General features: G+C 35.0%; 1 protein-coding gene across 1 annotated transcript; it reads left to right on the forward strand.

Annotated features, from left to right (window-relative positions):
- Positions 1 to 430: 430 nt before the first annotated feature.
- Positions 431 to 24,545, forward strand: LOC6030986 (AT-rich binding protein). Its single transcript, XM_001841787.2, has 4 exons — positions 431 to 1,761; positions 19,824 to 19,922; positions 20,115 to 20,185; positions 23,397 to 24,545. Exons 1-4 carry the CDS (start codon positions 1,348 to 1,350, stop codon positions 24,520 to 24,522), a joined length of 1,710 nt encoding a protein of 569 aa, XP_001841839.2. The 5' UTR covers positions 431 to 1,347; the 3' UTR covers positions 24,523 to 24,545.
- Positions 24,546 to 24,658: the final 113 nt, after the last annotated feature.

Raw genomic sequence — 24,658 nt, forward strand, 5'->3', positions numbered from 1 at the left:
TATTGTTTACAGCGATAAAGCTTATTTTTTCTGAGTACAATCACCCTTTGTACGACCACAAAGAGTTTAAAATGGATTTTTAAATCAATTTTGAAAAATTAACCTCGCGGTCCTTCTTGACCGAGAAGCTCCTACTTGACAGCTCGTTCCAAGGGGACCATAGTTGATCCATCGAAAAAATGTTGTCTTGTCAAAAAAAAAAAAAAAAATGATCAGAAATGGTTTTTAATCGTGTTTTTTACCGTTGTACATAAAAATTGACATAGGGCTTTAGTACCCAATTTAATTCCAAATTTATTCTGCAGACAACTCAAGTACTCCAAAATCTCTGCGCTCAAAAAACCGCCAACCCTTCCCCGTATCGTTTCGTCGTCGTGAAAACAACTTTTGACAGCTCACCACACCAACACAACAAAACAAAATCGCTTCGTCGTCGTCGTCGCCAGGTCGCCAAGAAGAAGGGAGGAGAAAAATTTTCAATCCTCATCGCTCGCTCGTCGTCGCAGTCCAACATCCACAGTTCGGTTCGAGTTTAAGTGAATTAAGTGAAAGAAACAGTGCTTAAAACTAGTTTGCCAGCTTTGCCATTAGTTGCGCGACTCGCGGCGGTTTCAAATTCGCGCTCGGCGGGAGTTCCGTTGGGGTTGCGGGAAGTTTTTTTTTTTTTGGGTGGAAAATTTTCTTCCTCTCGTTCAAGAATAAACAATGGCAGCACCCAAGGAATAGATAGAGAGCGAGCTTTTTTGGCCTGCTCCGTTTCTTTGTCCCCCCGCCGTTTGGGATGTTGTGTTCGGTTCCGCCGTCGACGTGATGGATGCATTTAGGTTGCTGCTGCAGTTATCGTGAAGGAAGAAAACGAAGACGCGTCGCGCCGTTCCAGAAGTGTCCGCAAGGAGGAGGAGAAGGCAGGACACGGCGACGTTTTCTTTATTGACGTTTGCATGCCAAGAGCAGTGGACGGCGGAGAAGGGGGAAGGTGTGGGACACTGCGGCTGCAGCAGCACCAGGAAAATTGATGTTGGACGATTTTCCTTTTGTGTGGTGTTTGTGTGTTTGGTTTTCCTCCAGTCCGGCCGCCGCGCGTTCCGGATCGAAGAGAAAGGTGAAAGAGATCTCTCGCGTTGTGTGTCGTGTGTCTGCTTGACGAGGAGGTAGACAAGAAAGTGCTTCATCAAAAGGAAGACGCTGCTGGCAGCGAATCCAGTTTCTTTCTGATACTGTGTGTGCAGCAGCTCAAAATTCCTTTCTCGCCCGCGCGACTCCTCCCCGAATGAGAGGACCGCCCTGTTCATTGTTGTGATTGTGTGAGGACCACCGCCCCCGAACAGCACCACCACTTCACTCAGGATGAACGGCCAGCAGGAATTCCCGACGTCGATCGCCCGGAACTCGCCCAAACATGAATTCCCCCAGCAGCAATCCTCCAGCGACTTCCAGCACTTCCAGCAGCAATCAGGCATGCACGGCGGTTACCCGCCCGGGATCCCCACCGGAACGCCACCCCCTCCACAAAGCGCCCAGCAGCAGGACCTAACCATCGACGGCATTCCAAACAGTGGCGGCGGGGGCGGACCCTTCCCCCATCGGAGATCGCGCGCGTCGCGAACCTTCAAGAACCCGCCCCAGCCGCACATGTGCATCCGCGAGAAGACCATCGACGGCAAGGAGGTGTACATCAACGTGCTCAGCTGGACGCGGATCGCCAACCCGGACAACCCGGACGCGCCGATTCCGCTGTACGGCGGGATGAAAGTGGGCAAGGTACGTCGCCTCTTTTGTTGTCTGTTTGATATTTTGCGCAAAACTATGTCACATTAATTTAAAGGGTGGTGGGTGACATTATGTTTCTTGACCTGTTTCTGATTCCCCTTTGTAACGACGGCGGCAATAATCCTTGCAGTGTGCTTCGAGTGCGCTCATTTTTGCACTGCTTGTTTGAGTTGGAAGGCGGAAGGCTGCCATAATTGAATCTTCCCCTTTTCTTTCGCTCTCTATTGCAACTGTGTGATCAATGGGGTGGAAAACGCTATCGATGGCTTTGTGGCTAGAGTGAAAATGGTACTGATTGAAGAAAAATATACTTGGAATGAAGTCACACAATTTATTGAAGAAGAATGACTTCGTATCATTTCCTTGGGATTTATTGTCTAGAATGTCGTGTTAAGTAACAAACCTATCCAAAACTCAATAGTAATAAGATCAGTTTATTCATTAAAAAACATGTGGCTAAAACAAAAATTATTGCGAATGTATTGTAATCTATTTGAATTTATTGGACTGAAATTCCTCATATTCAAAAAAGTTAACAAATTGTCCGGTATTTTAAAAAATCATCAAAAAAATCAAAAATCAAATTATTCGCTCTACAGCATTGCCTTGGCGTTCTTGATTGCGAGATTCCTACTCGAAACTAGGTGTCCGAAGGATTGGTTGTTGAGGCAACTGAAAACCTCTTTTTACACCTTAGCTTCCATCCACCCCGGGATTCGAACTGACGACCTTTGGATTATTAGTCCAACTGCCTACCAGCGACTCCACCGAGGCCCAGGGAGACGACTCCTACACCTGGATTGAGCTAACGACCTACCCGCATAGTCATGAACTATATAACTACTTTATGACAAATAGTTACTCAACTATTTATCAAATGGTCTCTACTATTCATTAAATTGTAACCCAACTATATATGTACGATATATCAAACCATTAATTCCATTCCCAAAATAGTTTTGGTCGATTTTACTATATGAGAAATTAGTTGTTAGGCAGAAAACTATATGAGGTTTTCATACATATGTAAATATTTTTATAAACTTGGATTTTACGTCAAATAGTCATTGCCCAAAAAATTGACTATTCCTATATAGTTTCTGAAAAACTACTTTACCGACACTACTTTGCCGACACTTTAAAAAAGACCGCAAAAATGAACCCTACAATTGTTGTGATAACTACTTCGGATATAATCAAATTTGATTTTTAAGTTCTATCGATAGTTGGTGAATGTTTACCGCCATTATATGTGATGTTATTTACGTTGCTGCCGAACTGCTGCCGCCTTATCCGATTGATCTATATCTGTTGGTGGTTTTTCAGTGGTTTTGGTGACATGTTGTGTTAGAAGGAGCAAGCTCGGGGCAAGTATTTTCGATAAGTCCAAGTAGTCCAAACAATTGACTCATTTTATATTGAACAGTAATAGTCCACCATGTAGTACACATATTTTTGGTGTATGGTAAGAACAGCATGCCTACTTTTTCTGGAATAGTGAAAGTCAATTTCATGAGCCCTCGTAACATTTTTCTTCTTTTGGGGAGTTTTCTGATAATCTGAGGAGAAGTGGGGGTGTTGAAGGTTCTCTATCATCCGGAGGAATCGACTGTGATCAATTTACTTGATAAAAGTTGAAATTTTTGTACCAATCGTTTAACATATACAGTATGTAAAAAAAGTATTTACACCCCTTGGGCACTTTGCATATTTTGTGATGAAACATGTAAAAAATTTAAAGTTTGACAGGAACCTAGTACTACGTTTTGTTCAGAAACTCATGCCAAACATTTTGCTACAAAAAGCTCATGAAAAGATGATTTCTATAAAAGTTATATAACAAATATTATTACGAAAATAAAAAGGTGCAAAAAAGTTTGTACACCTTTCGAAAAATTAACATAAATAATGTTATTTGTTGACAAATCACCATAAATCCAGTCTCCCAACTCCAAATAGGCATCCTTGACTGATTAAAACAATAATTTGGATTGAATATAAAGTTTACTAACTACTTAGTATAAAAGTTTATATAACTCTGGAAATTCTATATAAAACTTATCTAAACTTAATTTTGCAAATTTTTAATTCAACTAAATGTCAATATATTACCATAGAATTGCTAAATAAACATTTTGGAGTGGGTATAATACCATTTTGGGGTATTTGTATCGATAGAATAGATTTTCGTTGGAATTTCGTACCAACCCGGAATTACGTCGTAGGAAAATCCGCCGGCATCCAAACCGGTCCACGATTCACAAGTCAACCTATGTGGAATCGGAAAGGGCATAAAATTTCCGATCTTTTGATACCCATACATCTAGGTTGTCTTTAAAACCTACGTTTTTAAATACCTGGGCAAAAAGTAAGTTTAATCCACGAGAACAAAAATTACGAAATTCCATACATTTTTGGTAGGTTGCTCAAACGAAACCATAACAACGTTTTTGCTTAGGTATTTAAAAACGTGGGTTTTATAGAAAACCTGGATGTATGGGTATCAAAAGATCGGAAAATTTATGCCCTTTCTGATGCCACATAGGTTGACTTGTGAATTGTGGACCGGTTCAGATGCCGGCGGATTTTCCGACGACGTAATTCCGGGTGGTACGAAACGAAAATCTATTCTATCGATACAAATACCCCAAATGGTATTATACCCACTCCAAAATGTTTATTTAGCAATTCTATGGTAATATATTGACGTTTATTTGAATTAAAAGTTTGCAAAATTAAGTTTAGATAAGTTTTATATAGAATTTCCAGAGTTATATAAACTTTTATACTAAGTAGTTAGTAAACTTTATATTGATTCCAAATTATTGTTTTAATCAGTCAAGGATGCCTATTTGGAGTTGGGAGACTGGATTTATGGTGATTTGTCAACAAATAACATTATTTATGTTAATTTTTCGAAAGGTGTACAAACTTTTTTTGCACCTTTTTTATTTTCGTAATAGTATTTGTTATATAACTTTCTATAGAAATCATCTTTTCATGAGCTTTTTGTAGCAAAATGTTTGGCATAAGTTTCTGAACAAAACGTAGTACTAGGTTCCTGTCAAACTTTATTTTTTTATATGTTTCATCATAAAATGTGCATAGTGCCCAAGGGGTGTAAATACTTTTTTTACATACTGTAGTTGGATTATATAACAAACTGTAATTGTACTCCATACTGTTGAAATATTGTTTGAACTATTTGGACTTATAGAAATTTTTAATTCAAAATAGTATGGTGTATAGTAATTTTACTTCATGTAAGTTGACAAATTATTTGGATTATACAAACTTATCGAAAAAAATGCGGCCGCCATCAATTGTGTTCTACTATAGCATTTATAGTAGGTTTTTAGTTCTTACAGGTTCTGACTATAAAAATCTAAAATCTGTGGAATTTTGCTATATTGTTCTCAATAAAGTTGATAAATTGTTTGAACTATTTGGACTTGTACATTTTTTCGTTGAGTCACGTTGTCTAAACAATCCGAACTGTTTAGTGTAAGGTTATTGTACCCCAAATAGTTCAAAATAGTTAGAATCATTAGATTTACTTCAATAAAAACGTCATCATTTGACGATCAGTTTCGTTATGGTTTTGTATAGTGCCGTAACTATATGATAATGGTTAAGTATGTGGTAACTACATCTCTTTTAGTAGTAATATAGTTTGGACTATTCCCTCGATGGTTTTTGATTATGCGGGTAACCCTCTAGGTTAGACCGGGGCCAACATTTACTTCCCCATCCGACGGAAGGCGTAATCAGACAAATCTCGTCTCGAAAAATGCCACCGGAACCGTCTGGGATCGAACCCAAGCCGACTAGGTGAGAGGCAATCACGCTTACCCCTACACCACGGTTCCCGGCTTAAAAAAATCATACAAATCGATAATAGAACATAATGATTTCGAAATATTGTAAAAAAGATCAACTTTCACTAGTTTAAATAGGGGGATGGCGTCGCTATTTTTAGACCACGTTTTCCACTTTTTCTCATCTAAACCGACTACTTTATCGACTTCATTTTGCTGGGCGAGATAGGACGCCGTCTATTTTTAGACTATGACTCAGCACTTTTCCACTCTTGCACCTCAAAAAACCAGGTGGCAGCACGATGTAACGCCACGTCCCTATAGCAAGAGAATGGAATTTAAAGTTTTTACTTTCCTCCCAGACAACGTTTAAAGATAAAATTTGAACAATTCTGGAAAAATCTTGTTTGTCAATTTTATTTATAAAGTGACGACCGTTTATTCGTCTCTTAAACCAAATAATTGTCCACAAACGTCTTAGGGACCATCCATAAACCACGTGGACACTTTTTTGGGAATCTGTTTTTGCAAAATCCTTGATATCTGCCGGAACAAGGCAGATCAATTGTAAGCTCTGAGTGAGCTGATGATGATGTACACCTATAGCGCTGTATTGTGCAGCGAAGTTTTGGGACCATCCACAAACCAAATTAAAAAAATACAATTTTCAAATGTTTTTTTTATAAATGTTGGAGATGACTCTAAGAACTGTTCAAATAAAAATAATCTATCACTGCCTACTTTTATTTTATGGCATTGTAATGAAGAAGATACACAGAAGATCTAGTTATACAAATATCTATTTTGTTACTGAAAAATTGAATAATCATTTGTATTGTCGAATATCAGGACAATACAAATGATTCAAAAATAAAAAAAAATATGAAAAAACAACTATTTCAGAAATTTCAAATTAAAAAAAATATGAAGGAAATTCTAACCATTTTTAAAATCTTGATTTTGGAAATTCAAAAAAAAATAAAGGATTGAAAAAAATTACATTAAAGTCGAGATTAAAGAATTTTTGAATTCAATAGCTTAAAAAATTAAAAATTCAAAACCTGAAAAATTTAAGAAATTACAAGTCAAAATTTCAAAAGTTTAAAAAATCTGATATATAGAATTTCGAAAAAAAAAATATTTACGAAAGACCCGAAATTCTAACATTTAAAAACTCTATTTTTTTCAAAAATAAAAAAAAAACTAAAAATTCCAGAAGAAAAAGGTGGATTTCAGAAATTAAAAAAATTATGAATCTAAAAATAAGGCCGTTGAAAATATTTTTCAATGTTATGTGCCCCCCCCCCCCCCTCTTCAAAATTTGTTCAAAAAATCAGGGGGCAAATTCTTTTTTCTAAATACTTCCAAACTTTAATGAAAATAAAAGTCAAATCTACTGAAAACAATCTAAACGCATTTTTCTGCATTGATATTTATGAAATTTTACGAAAAACGCAAAAACTTTATTTTTGGCAAAAAAAAAATAAAATCGTAAATATACTTAGGTATTTTGGAATCAAATTATTGCAAAACAACTGGATAGGTGTTTAATGCATTTTAAACACTTTTGTCATTCAAATGTTGAAACCGAGGCTCGTAAATCAATTCCCGCCCTCCGCCTTTGGTCAGAGTCGTGGGACATAAACTTCAAAAAATATTTGCAACGGCCTGACAAAAAAAACAATAAAATTTAGAGATTTAAAAATGAAAGAATTTAATAGTTCAAGAATTTAAGAATTTAGGAATAATTTAAGAATTTAAGAAAAACTGTTTTATCATTTGCACCAGCCTTATTTTATAATTTATTAATTTTCAAATTTCCTAACTTCCTTACTTCCTAATTTCCTAGTTTTCTGATTTCCTAATTTCGTAGCTTCCTTATTTCCTATTTTTTTAATTTCCTTATTTCGTAACTTCCTAATTTCTTAATTTCCTAACATCCAAATTTCCTAACATCAAAATTTCCTAATTTCTTAATTTCCTTATTTCCTAATAACCAAGTTTCCTTATTAGCAAATTTCCTAATTTTCTGATTTCCTAAATTTCTCAATTTCCTGACATCGAAATTTCCATATTTTTTTAATTTTCTGATTACCAAATTTCTAATTTCCTAGCTTCCTAATTTCCTTATTTCAGAATTTTCTAAATTCCTAATTTTTTAAGTTCCTAATTTCCTAATTACCAACTTTCCTAATTTCCTTACATCCTTGTTTCCTAATTTCTTAATTTCCTAATCATCAAAATTCCTAATTATCGAATTTCTTGACATCCTAATTTCATAATTTTCAGATTTCCTTATTTCCTAATTTTCTAATTACTTAATTTTCTAGTTTCCAAATTTCTTAATTTCCTTATTTTCTTATATCCTAATTTCTTGATTTCCTAATTTCCTTGTTTCATGTTTTTATTATTTCATTAAATATTACATAATTCATAATTTCATATTTTTTCATAATTTTAGTTTGTCTAGTTTAAAAATTGAAAAAATTATAATTCTCTGATTTTTGAAGAAATTTTTAATTATTGATTTCTCAATAATTAAATTTTCAATTTTGTTTATAATTAATAATTGTTGTTTAAAGTTTTTGAATTAACTTTTTTTTCTATTTAATTTTAACTTTTGAATATTTTTGATGTTTTTATTTTTCCCCCAAAGAACCTCAAGCGCGCACACCGTCAAACGCGCTCATACCGAACTGTCAACTTTTCTTGGGGAGGTCACGAAAAAACTGCTTAACGAAAGTCGCCATCAATATCTTTTCACTTACGCTAACGATTTCAAAGCGCTTAAGATATAAAATTGCTTCCAACTACCGGCAACATGTCCTTTTGACCATTACTTAGTCACTCACTTGAAAAATAATCCCAAAAAAATGTTAATAAATAGCAAGCACCATCAAAAAAACAAACGCGCTAAGTCTTTTGACGTTTCAATTTTGACTTCACATTCCAATCGAAGGCTGAAGAAAACCGAGCGAGGAGCGAAGGCAAATAAAGAACAAAGGGTGGCCACCAACACCACAAACATGCTGGTGCAGCGCCTGTTGGAGTGAGCAAGTGCTGCCAGGAAACTTTCGCTATGAATGCTACTTTTCGTGAGTGTTCGCTTAAAATTCATCAATTTTGGCAGCACTAAGCAGACCCAAAAGAGCGCTGGAAGAAAAAAAGAACTAAGCTGAAAATAGAATAATGGGCGTGGCCCAATGCACTCGACTGATTAGAATGCATTTTTGAAATATTTTTTTTTTAAATGCTTGTAAAAGGAATAGCATGACTTTTAATAAAAGTGAAAATAAACAGAAATGTTCACAAAAAGTTGCTCTACTCGTTGGTGTACTTGGTTTTAGTGAATTTCAAGAAACAATCCAGATTATCCAGCATCATTCAAACACGACCGCTTATTAGGCTTAAAATGGGCATATTTCCCCTAACTTGTTAAAAGAAAAACATTCGCTTTGATTGTTTTTTGAAAAGCCGCTAACATAAACAATAAAGCTGAATCATAATCATAGCAACAATTTTAGAATCTCACAACTTCGCTGAACCTGTTCATTGTAAACCAACCTTATCTCGTTTAGGCTTCACACAACTCATTCCAAATCCGCCCTCGAACCAACTTCCAGGCAGATATACTCAGTCATAATATGGACATAAATATGATTGACGAACTGTTACACCACCAACTGTATGAGGTCGCGCAAACCCGAACCAGATCGCGCATGTGTGCTGCGGTAAAGTATCGCGTTTCATTGTTTTCCAGCACGTTAAACAAACCATTTAACGACCCACCGTCATCCTCGCCGTCGTGTGGGAGCTCTGTAACCAAAATAATGAGCGGTAAACATCAGCAAACCCAGCTAAGTCAAAGTCAACCCTTTTTACGCGAGTTAACCGACCCGAACTGATGCGCAAATTAGTGTGTCAATTGCAGTGCGCTCAATTTAGTTGCAAAATTACGCTGCCCAACTTGCATGCAAGTTGGGGAAGTTTTTGCCGCGCCATCTCTTGGCGAGCACCAAGGATGGGAGTCATTTTCCGCTTTGATTTCGTTTGGTTTGGCCCACATTTAGATGCAACAAAAAGAAGCTCAAATAAATTTGTATAAATCAACAGATTGACTCATCGGAAAACCTCGGAAAGATCACAAAGCGCGATTCAACAAAAATATTTCCTTTTTCTGCTTCTCTCCTTCACCGCATTTCCACTCTCCACTGTTGAACTGCAGTTTTGTAATCAACTCAGCTGAGCCGAGCCGCGCCGCCAGGGTGGGTAATTAATACATGTGCGAACGCATTATCGTCGGTCTGTCGGTTGAATCAAATTTTGCTTTTTTTTCGGTTTGACTACCAGCAGCTACTGCTGAATGATGATGGTGTGCGGGGGTGGTCGGAGGAACAACTCTTGGAACAGTTTTGTAACTCGGCTGCTTGAGCTTGAAGGTATCGAATTAAGCAAGAGAGGTGTTGTAGAAGGTAGGCCAGAAGAAAAAAAATCTAGGGTAGTCAGCCACTGCTGAGGGTTTGATGGTGGAAAAACCTTGGCACGTGGCCAAAACGCCATGGGAACTAAAACCGCGCGATTTGAGCTCAAATTTCTTGCACCAGGGTCGAGAGTGAGAAGGTTTTCGGTTTCACGCACAACACAGCTGAGATTCGCTAATTGCTGCTAAATTGACGATTGATGAGTTTGAAAAAAGGTATTTTTTTAAATTCAATTTAAAAATATTTCATCAGATTGTTTTGGTTGCTATTTTAAAATTTCACACACAGTATTACTCAAAATAAATTGGTGAATGAATGAAATAAAACGGATAGCTTGAAACAACTTACTTTTATTACATCTTTCTTTCCACACCAAACTGAATAAAAATTAGCGACCTTTATCATTTTAACCCTCGACTGGTACGGCTTTTGCTAGTTTTATGGCATGTATTTTTTATTTCTCTCGGCCGTCGATTTTTTTAAAGTATTTTTTCATTGGCCTTAAGGGGTTACATGCATGTAGAAAATCACAAAATTTTATATTACAGAATATTTGTTAAATCCACTCAAAAGATGATTATTAATCACTTCTGAAGGTTTCATGAAGATATTTCATGATTAAACTGAGTAAGAGACGACTTAAAGCTCTAAATTTTGGCAAACGCAAAGCGGTCTGTCAAACTTTGTTGGCGTTTTTTTTTTCAAAACCCCGAGTTGATTTACGGGTGCCACGATATCTCGAGATGGACCAAATTGACTGAAATTTGAGGTGAAGATTCTCAAGATGTATGTCAAATGCCCAATTTAAAAAAAAATACAAAAATCAAAAACTAACGGTTTTGCCTTCCTCACCTTACTAAGGAAAGGCTATAAAATCACTCGGAAGATGAACTTTTTAATTAGACCTCCTAGACCTACCTTCATTTGTACATATCGACTCAGAATCACCAGCTGAGCAAATGTCTGTGTGTTTGGCTGTATGTAGACATGTGTACCAAATCAATGTAACTGGAATATCTTGTCACAGGCTCAACCGATTTTGGCCGGAATGGTTTTAATCGATCCGTCTTAACGTCCCCTAAGTTGCTATTTCAATTCATGCATTTTTATTATGTATTTAAAGAGTTATGTTAAAAAACTGTTTAATATTATATTAAAATTATGGTAAAAAGGGTGTTTTTTTCATGAAACCCTCACATGTTATATATTTTTAGAAAGCATATGAGAAGACCTTTTAGGTGGAGTAAGAATTATGAAGATCTGATTTACCTATTTAAAATTACAAGCAGTTTAAGAGCGAGTCCACGACTAGGGCATACCCCTTTGTATGGGACGTCGTTTGGACCTCACCAATCGGCCTGAAATTTTCAGGGGTTGTTTGTACATATAAAACTAGCATCTGGCCAAAATATGAGCACTCTAGGTCAACGGGAAGTGGGGCAAATCGGGACACAAAGTTTTAAGGTTCAGAAACGTAAAAAATCTTAAAATTGCTATAACTTAGGCAAAATTCAATTTATTTTCAAAATTCAAAATGCATCTGAAAGGGCTTGAAAAATGCAACAAAATGCAGGGTAGAGCATCCCAATTGGTTAAATCTAAAGGGAGCTATTGGCATTTTAGTGAAAAAATAGCATAATTTTCAAACTCAAATAAAAAAGTGTTCCATCCAGATATCAACTCGGTTCGACCTGCAGCTTGTAGGGGACATCTGGGACTACCATCCGAGACTGAGAACACTTTGGGTAAGGCAGTTTAACATATTAAATAAACACTTTTACTTTTAGCGATTTTTTTGGTTGTAAATTTTTGCTCGGGGGACCCCTTAGATCCCATTTTCTGGTGATAATTTTATCATATTCGTGTTCCTGAGACAATTTCACAATAGAAACATGCATAAAAATGTTTATTTTGATCCATTTAAACCCTTTAAATATAAAAGTGAAAAAAAAAATTCGATTCACATTTATTGAAAATTAAGCTCGTTTCCAAGGATACTAGATGACACCAGAAAAAAGCAGCTTAATAATTTTTTTTTTACTTCTATTTTTTAAAGGGTTAAAATGGATCAAAATAAACATTTTTATGCATGTTTCTATTGTGAAATTGTCTCAGGAACACGAATATGATAAAATTATCACCAGAAAATGGGATCTAAGGGGTCCCCCGAGCAAAAATTTACAACCAAAAAAATCGCTAAAAGTAAAAGTGTTTATTTAATATGTTAAACTGCCTTACCCAAAGTGTTCTCAGTCTCGGATGGTAGTCCCAGATGTCCCCTACAAGCTGCAGGTCGAACCGAGTTGATATCTGGATGGAACACTTTTTTATTTGAGTTTGAAAATTATGCTATTTTTTCACTAAAATGCCAATAGCTCCCTTTAGATTTAACCAATTGGGATGCTCTACCCTGCATTTTGTTGCATTTTTCAAGCCCTTTCAGATGCATTTTGAATTTTGAAAATAAATTGAATTTTGCCTAAATTATAGCCTTTTTAAGATTTATGACTTTTTTGAACCTTCAAACTTTGTGTCCCGATTTGCCCCACTTCCCATTGAGCTAGAGTGCTCATATTTTGGCCAGATGCTAGTTTTATATGTACAAACAACCCCTGAAAATTTCAGGCAGATTGGTGAGGTCGATGCGAGATGGGTATGCTTTGCTCGTGGACTCGCTCTTAAAAACTGGTCTGAATTTACATAACCTCAAATGGTCGGGTCTGATCGCTACGAAAAAGCCGTGTAGAGGGATGCCATTTTCCTCAAAGGCCGTGTCTGTATAATCTTGACAAAAAGTCTGTAGGTAGTCTGTTTTTTTACTCATCACTTATTTTGATTAGGACCTCTTAGGTGCTGCGAACGTTAGGGGAGATCCATAAACATGTGGACACTTTAAGGGGGTTGGAATCACTATAAATGAGAGGAAGGCACCAACCACCTAAAGGTGGATTAAGTAACGTTTTTTATATGAAAAACACCGAAATATTTTTATCTTTTTTAAAAATAAACAATTTGAAAATCGGCCTTTGTCATGCACACGGAATCGGTTGAACGAGTCTTCACAAAAATTTTGAGCCGATTTGGACAGTGTTGAGATATCTTGGCACCCGTTTTTTGAAACTGCTAACTTGAAATTGCTATATCTCGGCATTGATGCTACCAAATATCTTTAAATTTGTTTTGTTAGTAGGTTAAAATGTATATTTTAATGCCCTGTAAAAAGAATTTAACTAAAGTTGAAGTGTGTGCTCATTCTAACCTCTGACTTTTTTGATGATATACATGTATTTAACCCCTTAAACTTTGTAAGGTCGAAGAAAAAATATTTTAAAATCTTTGTTATGAGAGCGGACTCTCTAACTTTGCCATCGGAAAAATATAGGTGTATACTGAAATTTTTGTACTCAAAAGACGCAAATTTTTGTACCCAAAAAAGTATAGGTCATTCCTTAAATTTTCAAGTTATTCGCGTTTTTTACGTTTTTGTATACCCTGGGCCTTGTAAAGTAAAGGGGCATGATTTGATCCTAGTGCATTAGTTAAAATTTGGGTATACATTCTTTTTTATAAGCACTATGGACACCACTTCATGCTACGAGAACTCGCTTTGCCGCAGCCCCAGGGCTTAAGCCAGGGGTGCCCAAAGTATGGCCCGCGGGCCAAACGTGGCCCGCGAGGTGATATTTTGTGGCCCGCGGACCCATTTGAATGATCATGTAAAATGGCCCGTTGACCACTTGTAAAGTGATTTTATACTTTTTCAAAATTATGGTTTATTTTAAGCTTTTATTAGCATACATCTTTTTTTATTTTTTGTTAATAAAAAAAACTTATGATTTATCAATATTTTGATCCTTACTTTAGGATACAAATAATTTGTTCAAAATATTTAATAATTAAAACAATTTCACACGTTTCAATGTGAGTGAAACTAGTAAATATCGTCAAAACTTTCATCAAACATATTAAGAAATGTCAAAAAAACGTTCAAGTTTGACTTAGGTAGAATTCTGTAATAGTTGCAAAAATAAAAGTTTTCTTTATTAATTTGCAAGCCACCCTCAAACTTACATTGCACTTCCTTAGGGATTCGAACTCATTACAGTTAGATAACGAATCTGATTGACTATCAACTGATTAAGGCAGACAAAATTTGGAAATCGGAGGATCAAGTTTGCAGCAAATATTTTACAAAGCTTTCGTCGATCAACCCACCCTCCACCATTATTAAAAATTGACTCGAAATACCAGGAGCAAAAATATATTTTCAAAAAACTTAAAAAAATAAATTTAATTGCATTCAGCTGAAATTAATCACATATGCATTCCTTTGCATTTAAAATCATATGAGCATGTTTGGGTTTATTAAAAATAATTTGAATTTTAGTGAAATTTCGATGAAATAAATGAATGTTGTTTCGCTTTTTTTTAAAAAAAAAGATTGCAGGTTATCTATACGAAAGCTTAAAACATTTTCTAAAAGTTTTTTTTCATTGAAATGTTGAAATTCTGGATCTCAACGATTTTTCATTAGCCACACTTAACTTATAGAAAAATTGTTTAACATGTAATGTCACCACAATTTTCGAAATATAAAAACAAAACTTTATTATTATTTTTTTGAAAACCCAGGTACATTCAGCTAAGAACATTTTTTTAAATACCAGAAACAACAATACCAATAGAAACTCGTTATTTTGTGGTTTCTATTTTTTGGAAAAGACATTTTTTTTATAACAGAAATTTCCGATCTTTTACATTAAAATAACGTTATTTATTTTTTTTAACAACCTTTTTTTTGTAAATTTGGCCCGCAAGCTCATTTGAGCTTCAAATTTGGCCCGGCCTTCAAAAACTTTGAGCACCCCTGGCTTAAGCGTTGACCGATAAGCTGTCTTCGTGAACTAGGTAGTTCTCCGATAGTGAAAATATCACAATTGCACAAGACACCGCTGCTTCTGTGACTTTTTCACTATCACAATGTGGGATTTAGGTTGGGACTTCAGGATAGTACAATTGATTTGTTGCTTAGCATTAGCATTTAAAATAAATCTGTATTCTTTCAAAATCCATTTAAAGTTAAAGTTAGTTGCAATTGTTAAGCTAGAGTAATGCTGTCAATAAACTTTGATTGATGTTGACTACTAGGCATATTTTATATCAAAATTTCCATAGAGTCTCGATCAATCAATAATGTAATGATATCGGACAAAATTCGTTGATCTGTTGAACTAACGGTTTTCGGATAAGGTTTGTTTCGACCATTGTTGCGAATCGAGGAACTACGGATTTTTTGACGTAAATGGTCATTTCTTTTTCAAATCGCGATGTTTATTCAATTTTTATATCAGTTACTGTTCATAAATCTGTATTATTTTTGATAGAAGTAGTACTACAACAGTTAAAGGAATGTTTAGCTTTGAACATTAAGTTTAGAATATTTTAGATTTTCAATCCGAAGTAGTTAGCAAATGAATATTTGGACTTATATGAATAATTGAACATTTTGGACTTATGAATAACACACAACTGTGCATTTATTCTAGAGTCAGATCCATACAGCGTCAGTGTTTATTTGGTCGAAGTGTACTAATTCATTGGCAGATCTGATTCTAGTTGTAATGTACGACAAGACTACTGACGGACGTGACAGGACGAGGGCCCAGTTTAGAGGTTTCGACATCAACGATGTGCGGCTGGATCACCCTCCCAAAAAAAAAACAAAACCTTTAAGATATTTTTGATCCCTTCAAGATGTACCTACTTGATCATAATTTGCAATATGGGTATCAAACGAAACGAAACTGTATATGCATTTTCAGTATTCTAGTATTTTTGGAATTTAATTATCCAGTTTTCACAATTTGCATGCATCCATATTGCAAATTATGCCGTTGCAAATATTTTTCAAAGTTTATGTAAAAACTGAGCTTTTCGACGCACCACGCGCAAAAAAAAAGAAATGACGAAATTGGCAAAAAATTAACTTTTTTTCACTAAAACAGCGATAACTTAAAAATTAGAGCGATGAACTATACATGTTAGGGTACCAAAAGTTGCGTATTTTAATAACGAAAATTTTGATCTTCAGACATGTATAGGTCATCGCTGTAATTTTAAAGTTATCGCAAATTTAGTGAAAACAGTTGATTTTTTGCCGATTTCGTCATTTTTCTGGTTTTGCGCGTGGCGCGTCGAAAAACTCAGTTTTAATTTTCAAAAATCATATCTCGGAAACGTACGGTTCGACATCGCCAATTTTTTGATATGATATGTGATTTTTTTTGAGGAATCCGATAAAAATATTTTCAGACATAGGCTCTTTGGTCCAGACACGGTCAAAACGCCATTTTATGTTTTCATATGACTTTTTCAAAAGTTAAGCTAGATTTTTGAAACTTTTTACTATTTTTCTCATATAGCCAAACTAATCACCTTTATTTGCGTCTAAGACAGCTAAAATCGGATAAAATGACGCGGAGATATAATTTTTTGAAAAAAGTGGAGTCGCTTGAAGGCAGTTGGACTCAAAATCCAAAGGTCGTCAGTTCGAATCCCGGGGTGGCTAAGGTGTAAAAAGAGGTTTGCAATTGCCTCAACAATCAAGCCTTCGGACACCTAGTTTCGAGTAGGAATCTCGCAATCCAGAACGCCAAGGCAATGCTGTAGAGCGAATAATTTGTTTTTTTTTTTTTTTATATAAATATATTAAAAATTACTTACAGCCCGTTGTCGTCGATAAAATTATCGCACGATAGAACTATCGTTATCGTTATCGATTTGATCGTTAACAGCCTTGTTAAAAATGTTGTTGGAAGCTAATAACTTAAACTGTATAGTTTTGTTAGTATTAAAAAAATACAAAGTTTGACAAATCTCGATAAAAAAATTATGTTCTAACAAAGAGAACAGAATTGTACAGTCCAGACTCGATTATCCAAAAGCCTTGGAAAGAGTAATACAGAAGTTTTTAATTCAAAATAGCTGCATAAATGGCGGTAATGAAATATCAAAAAAAAAAGCATTTTGTAGGCAATCAACCATTCAAATATGACTATAATGGAGTCGCAAAACTTGAATCCGGTGTTAAAAGAAATAAAATATAAAACACGACAAAAAATGGTAGTTGTAGTTCTATAGGTATATATTTTTTTAAATTTTATATTATCTGCCTTTTTTCTAGAAAAGGTAAAAGTTATATCAATTTATATGAAATTATCTTATTTTGTTATGTTTTTTGGTAGCAGCAGAGGCGTCGCGTCCACCTGTTCAACCTGTTCATAGGACAGGTGGTCATTTTGATGTATAATAATATTGATTAGCTTAATTATAATTGTACAATAATATATTTGTATGAACATGCGAACTCGTCTTAGAATCATGAAAACGCCAGAAGAAATCATTGCACAGAACGCACAATGAAAATGCACCGCGCACTGCAAAATCTCCCAAGCAGCAGCCAACCTGTCCAAAATTCTTTTAGGACGGCTTCCCATACAACGCATTTGCTGAATACATTCAAAGGCCTCTTATTTGTACACGGCGGAATGCTGTAGTGTGCGACGCTCAAACTGTGCAGAGCTGACACAGGACGGGAGCGCCACCCCAAGAAAGAGCGCGAGAGCAAAAATTTGGTCGAGTCGTTCGAGTCGCCGCCAGAATAAGCGTCGCTCTCTCCATCTCTCCGTTCCGTCATTTTCTCTCTCTCTGTTCCCGCTCTTTCTGGGGGTGGCGTGCCCGTCCTGTGTCAGCTCTGCACAGTTTGAGCGTCGCACACTACAGTATTCCGCCGTGTACAAATAAGAGGCCTTTGAATGTATTCGGCAAATGCGTTGTATGGGAAGCCGTCCTAAAAGAATTTTGGACAGGTTGGCTGCTGCTTGGGAGATTTTGCAGTGCGCGGTGCATTTTCATTGTGCGTTCTGTGCAATGATTTCGTCTGGCGTTTTCATGATTCTACGACGAGTTCGCATGTTCGTGCAATTATACTATAAGGCTTTCTAGTCAGAAATTTACCAACACATTTAAAGTATGTTTACATGACAGCTGGACGTTTGTTTGCATCAGGTTTCCTATCTCTTTCTAGCAAAAGTTTTTTGTCATGCGACTTCTAGCTGGTTTTTTTGACTGACCGCCCGATATGCCATCCAACATACTTCGCAGGGCTGTGACAGCTACAGCTCGATCATTGTTTGCATCAGGGCACTGTGACGAGGAGTTCATCATTTTTGAGTTAAATTATATTTTTTTCACTGCGTCTAGAAAGCCTTATTGAACATAATCTAATTTTAGAAAATTTTTTGCTTAATTTCAAATAAATTCAAAAAAATATAAAACTGGTTCAATCTTGTTTAAAATGATTATCAACGCCGATTGTTTTTAGTTGATTTTAAGTTTATTTACATCGAAATTTGGATTTTTTTAACTTTTCGAGATATTATTGAAAGGGAAGCGACATAAACTTAAACTAATATTTGTAACGGCCTAAGTATGTTAGCAAGTTTTGTACAATAAATTATGTTAATCAGAGCTACTCAACCTTTTAGACTTTTCTGAAGTATTGACGGGCCGGAAAAAATATTTGATAAAAATTGAAAAGAAAATAATAAAAAAGTTATGTGCAACACTTTTCAAATATTTCATTCATATATTTAGATTTTAAGAAAAAAGATAAAGAAACAAAGTTTTTTTTATTTATTGTATAAAATGCCTTGTAATTATTTTTGCCGATTGCAATGAAAGACCATAATATCATTATAAGAATAACAAATCATTAAAACTTCTTTGTTCTTTGCTAATATTTTTACAAATACAAAATCACTTTTGCAGAGCTGTGCAATATTTTTTTAAATACATAATATGATAAACAGATTTCTATAAATTTTTCTTCGTTTTTTTTTTTTAAATATTGTGGTGTATGAAAAAACATACATGATATTTGGTTCTTTGATACATTCATTTTAATTTTTCAAAAATATTTGTAACGATCTCTATATTCAAACTGACGATTTTGCTTATTTTTTTCCTTTTTTAAGCACTATATTGTTTTATTTTTTTTTTAATTTAATTTAATTTAATCTCATTTTGCCTTATTTGATTAATTTTTGCTAAAAAAAAAGTTTGATAACTCACATGTCAACAGAAACTTGCCATACCAAGGGTTAATGTGTGAGCGCTCACGTGCAAGCACGTTGTGAAGCTTGAAAGTTTTCCAAACTAGTTCGGCTCGCTAAGCCTACTAGGATCTGCTCTGAGACGCGATGGTCCCTCAGCAAAACCCAACGACACGACACTGGGAGAGCGCAGCGAGAGTTCGCTAACTTTGTCTTTTCTTTCTTTTTGGTTTTATTTTCATTTATTATTCTGTTTTTTTTTGCTCACATAAAAAGTGAAATTTAATTTAGTATGAAGTAATTATCTGTCTGCTCTTCGTCGTCGACGACGTCGAGTTGACTTTGGGTTTCGCAAAATTGACCAAGACGTCGGTGGCGTGCGCACGCGTTCCGGCGCAGCCTTATCTAATGTTTTAAGCTGAATATGCAGTGTTTTTGAAAACGAAAGGGATTTGTAGGGGAGAGTGGGGTTAGGTAGGCTTGAAGCTGTGTGAAGCTTTGATACAAGTTTCAAATATCCACTTTTCCTCAATTGACCCCAACTCTGCCCAGATGTTCGTAATTTGCGTGTGTACCTCTTTTATCAAATCATTCCATCATTATACCATTTTTGTCAATTTCCCTTTTCCCCCACTTTTCAGATTCCGCCGGGCAGTCCCCGCGCGCCGCCGCTCGTGTACGCCGTGATGGCCAGTCCGGAGGTGCTCAAGAAGGCCGGGAGAAAGTGTCCGGACACTCCGGTAGGTTATTGCCAGTGGGTCGAGCCGCCACCAACTCATCATATCTCGCAAGAATCTTTACTATTTCGTGAAATGAGTATGATGTGGTCGTCGTGCGCGTCTCGAGCTAATGAAGTTTTCTGTGGAGTAAAACTTTATCTTTTCTCATCACATTTTTGTGTTATTTTTTGTTGTTTTCTCACCTTGTTTTAGGAACGAATGAACCTGGTTGATCTCATGTGTGAGTTCGTGGAGGCTATGAATCCCACTCTGCATTTATCTCGGTAAGTTTTATTAAAATAATTTAACACTTGAGATACATTATTCCTAAAGCTCTATTGAATGCAAAAACTTGCATGCAAGTTATAGTTATTTGAAAGCGCCATCTGTTGAAGATCATCAACACTTGCAAATTTTGGAAACTATTTCTACAATAAATAAAATTTGTAAGTGAAAAAACACAGTAAAAAATGTGTAAATTTGAAAGGTGTGTTTATGGAATATTACCACTTTTAAGATGTAATTTAACCTCAATTAAGAAAGAAAAAGTGACTTTACACCAGAAAAGAGGTAAAATTACACATTTTCCTAACATAAAAGATGTACCCTTCCCAAAATTAATACTACCATGATTTTCTTTCAACTTTTAAGTAATTCTGTAATTTAATATGATTTATTAGGGCAAATTTGAGAATAGTTGAATTTCAGAATGTTAAGAAAGAAAGGTTTTTAAAATTTTGAAGTTTTTAATTTTTAAAGATTTTTAAGAATGTTCGGAATTTTTAAAATTATAGAATTTTTTTTCAATTTTAAGAACCACAATTTCTAAAATTTTCAAAACTTATAAAAAATCGAATTCTTAGTTTTTAAAAAAAAAATAGAATTAAAAAAAATCTTTTAAAATATTCATACTTTTCAGATTTTTTTTAAATTTTTTAGGATTTTTAGAATTTTTGGGATTTTTAAAATTTTTAGAATTTTTAAAATTTTTAGAGTTTTTAGATTTGTTAAAATTTATAGAATTTTTAAAACTTTTAGAATTTTTTAAATTTTTATAATTCTTAGAATTTTTAGAATTTTCAAAATTTTTAGAATTTTTAAAATTTTAAGATTTAGAATTTTTAGATTTCTTAAAATTTTTAGAATTTTTAGAATTTGTAGAAATTTTAAATTTTTTAGAATTTTTAGAATTTAAAAAAAATTAGAATTTTTAGAATTTGTGGAATTTTTAGAATTTTTAGAATTTTCAAATTTTTTAGAAATTTTAGATATTTTTTGAATTTCTAGAATTTCTAGAATATTTAGATTTTTTAAATTTTTAAAACTTGTAGAATTTGTAGAATTTTTAGAATTTTTCGAATTTTTAGACCTTTTACAGCTTTTACTTTTAAGTACATTTTTTGAATTTTTTAATTTTTTTTAAATTTTAGAATTTTTAAAACTTTTACATTTTTTAGAATTTATAGAATTTTATAAATTTAAATCATTTTAAGAATTTCAAAAAAATCAAAGAGTTTTAAAAATTTTAAAAATTTTCCGAATTTTAGAATTTTTAGAATTTTAAAATTTGTATTGAATTTCATTTTTTTAAGAATTAAGAATTTTAAGAATTAATAATTTTGAGAATTTCAAGAATTTCAAGAATTTTAAGAATTTTAAGAATTTTATGAATTTTAAGACTTTTTAGAATTTTAAGAATTTTAAGAATTTTAAGAATTTTAAGAATTTTAAGAATTTTAAGAATTTTAAGAATTTTAAGAATTTTAAGAATTTTAAGAATTTTAAGAATTTTAAGAATTTTAAGAATTTTAAGAATTTTAAGAATTTTAAGAATTTTAAGAATTTTAAGAATTTTAAGAATTTTAAGAATTTTAAGAATTTTAAGAATTTTAAGAATTTTAAGAATTTTAAGAATTTTAAGAATTTTAAGAATTTTAAGAATTTTAAGAATTTTAAAATTTTAAGAATTTTAAGAATTTTAAGAATTTTAAGAATTTTAAGAATTTTAAGAATTTTAAGAATTTTAAGAATTTTAAGAATTTTAAGAATTTTAAAAATTTTAAGAATTTTAAGAATTTTAAGAATTTTAAAAATTTTAAGAATTTTTAGAATTTTAAAAATTTTAAGAATTTTTAGAATTTTAGGAATTTTAAGAATTTTAAGAATTTTTAGAATTTTAAGATTTTTAAGAATTTTATAATTTTTTAGAATTTTTAGAATTTTAGGAATTTTAAGAATTTTTAGAAATTTAGGAAATTTAAGAATTTTAAATTTTTTTAAGAATTTTAAGAGGCAGTTTTTGTAAATATTGCTCGGTTTGTTCTAGAGGTCGTATCGAACTGCTCCGATTTTGATGAAACTTTCAGCGTTTGTTTGTCTAAACATGAGAAGAATATGAGCCCTCTACGCCAAGTGATGTGGGCTTTACAGGCTTTGAAGTTTGAGGTCCAAAAAACCTAAAAAATCATAAAATTGTTCGCGTTTGCGTAAAACTTCATCAATTCAAACTCTCTTAGTTGCATTCGAAAGGTCTTTTAAAGCACTTCAAAATGAGCCATAGACATCCAGGACTGGTTTAACTTTTTCTCATAGCTTTTGCAAATTACTGTTAAAAATTGATTTTTTTAAAACCTTAATATCTTTTTGCAACAGCCTCCAACACCCATACTCCTGTAAGTCAAAAGTAAGGGAATTTCATGGACTATACTGCCGTTCTACGCATAATTGTCCCATGTTCAAAAAAGTGCAACTGAGAAAAACGCGATTGAAATTTTTCGACCGATTTCTTTGTTTCTACGCATAATTGTCCCGTGGGTTCCTATTCGCCCTATGTGTCCCTAATCATCCCAGTTAGCAGTTTATCACCATTATTTGTGTTTCTCTTGCTATACAACAGGTAAACAAGGCATAATGCTTAGTAAAACTAATGATTCCGTGTAAGAAAATACTTGGTGGGACAATTATGCGTAGAAGTTTAACGATGGGACAAACAGACTTGGTGTTGTTTTTGATGAGTTTCCGAACAAAGTATCAGATTTTATGTGTTTTTCTTTAAGTACACATCAGACTAAACTTAAAAATGGCATAAAGTAAAAATTGTCAAAAACTGACATGGGACAATTATGCGTAGAACGGCAGTATAAGCCTACGGTATTAACAAGAATTTTAAGAATTTTAAGAATTTGTAGAATTTTAAGAATTTGTAGAATTTTAAGAATTTTTAGAATTTTTTAAAATTTTTAGAATTTTTAGAATTTTTAGAATTTTTAGAATTTTAAGAATTTTAAGAATTTTAAAAATTTTAAGAATTTTAATAATTTTTAGAATTAAAAGTTCTTTTAGTGCCAAGCTTCTATTGAATGCAAAACTTGCATTCAAGTCATCGTAATTTTACAGCGCCATCTTTCGACGAGCATCTTTTATTGGCATTTTTCAGCTATTTCTTTAAAACAAATAATTTGATATATGTAGAAACTAACTTTTACCTTTTTCCAGAAAACCGGAAATCCTCAAGGACCGCGACCTGTCCGGCGAGCTCAAGGACGTCTGGAGCGCGGTCCAAGCGTGCCGCGACAAGGGACGCGTCGACAGCGGCCCGCCCGAGAATCTAGTCGTGTACACCGAGTTTGGCCCGGAGACGGCGCCCTCGTACGAGCAATCTCAACACCAGCAGCAGCAACAACAGCAGCAGTACCATCATCAGCAGCATTTTCCACATCAACATCAGCAACAGTATCAGCAGCAGCAGCAGCAGCAACATCAGCATTACGGTGGAGAACCGTTTCAGTATCATCAGCAACAGCCTCAAAACCATCACCAACAACAGCAACCGCAAAGTGCAATTACTAACGACGTCAACTCCTCAGACAGTCCGGACGTGCCGGACTGCGGCGTAAGCGACCAGCAGCTGGAAAAACTGTGCCAGGAAGCGGACGCGCTGAAGCTCGCCCCAGCGACCAAAACGAACGGTCTCACACTGCCAACTACGACCACGAGTCCGTCGGGTTCCGCCGAGTCCACACCGGCAACGTCCCCGTCGTCATCGTCCTCCTCCTCAACAACCAACCCGGAATCTAACCCAGTGCCAGCCGCCTCCGCTGCCGCTTCCGCCCCGCAGCAAGGCAACTCTACTTCCTCCACCTCGCCCACTTCGCCAACAACGACGACGTCGACGTCAACGACGCCGGTCAGTCCGACGACAGTGACGACGCCCTCGCCCGCGACGCCCCAGAAGGAGTCGAAAAACACGAGCCATTTCTTCCCCATGTTCCGCTCTTCCAAGTCGTCGTCGTCGGAGAAATCCGCCGACAAGGACCACGCCAACAGCAGCAGCAGCAGCAGTTCGGGTGACCAGGTGGACGCCCAGCCGGACACGCCGGTCAAAAGCAGCAGCAAAAAGAGTGGCCTCAACTTTTTCCGCCGGAACAAGACGGAGAGTAAAAAGAGCGCGGAACCGCCGGTGACGCCAACGAAGCAAAAGGACGCGGCGGCCGAGGGAAAGGAAAGGAATCTGCTGGACAAGCTGGACGAGAGTTTGCTGCACCATCACCACCATCACGGCGGGAGCAACGGAACCGGCGAGATTATCGAAACCAGCTCGGCGACCATCGTGGCCAAGTGAGAAGGGGGTGAGAGGTAAGGGGATGGGGGAGAGAGGACAATGTGATAGGATCTTGTGAGGGAGGGTTGCTTGTAAATAACGTTGGATCTTTTGGGGAGGGGGGGGGGGGAGAAAAGATCGTCGAATGAAGAAGATG

The sequence above is a fragment of the Culex quinquefasciatus genome, chromosome 3 (genome assembly GCF_015732765.1).
Source record: "Culex quinquefasciatus strain JHB chromosome 3, VPISU_Cqui_1.0_pri_paternal, whole genome shotgun sequence".
NCBI classification, from domain to species: domain Eukaryota; kingdom Metazoa; phylum Arthropoda; class Insecta; order Diptera; family Culicidae; genus Culex; species Culex quinquefasciatus.

Bases quoted from the DNA above. Each gene is read 5' to 3' on its own strand.
- LOC6030986 (XM_001841787.2), top strand. From the start codon at position 1,348: ATGAACGGCCAGCAGGAATTCCCGACGTCGATCGCCCGGAACTCGCCC. The intron at 19,923-20,114 runs GTAGGTTATTGC...ACCTTGTTTTAG, and splicing joins GAAAGTGTCCGGACACTCCG to GAACGAATGAACCTGGTTGA. The intron at 20,186-23,396 runs GTAAGTTTTATT...ACCTTTTTCCAG, and splicing joins CCCACTCTGCATTTATCTCG to AAAACCGGAAATCCTCAAGG.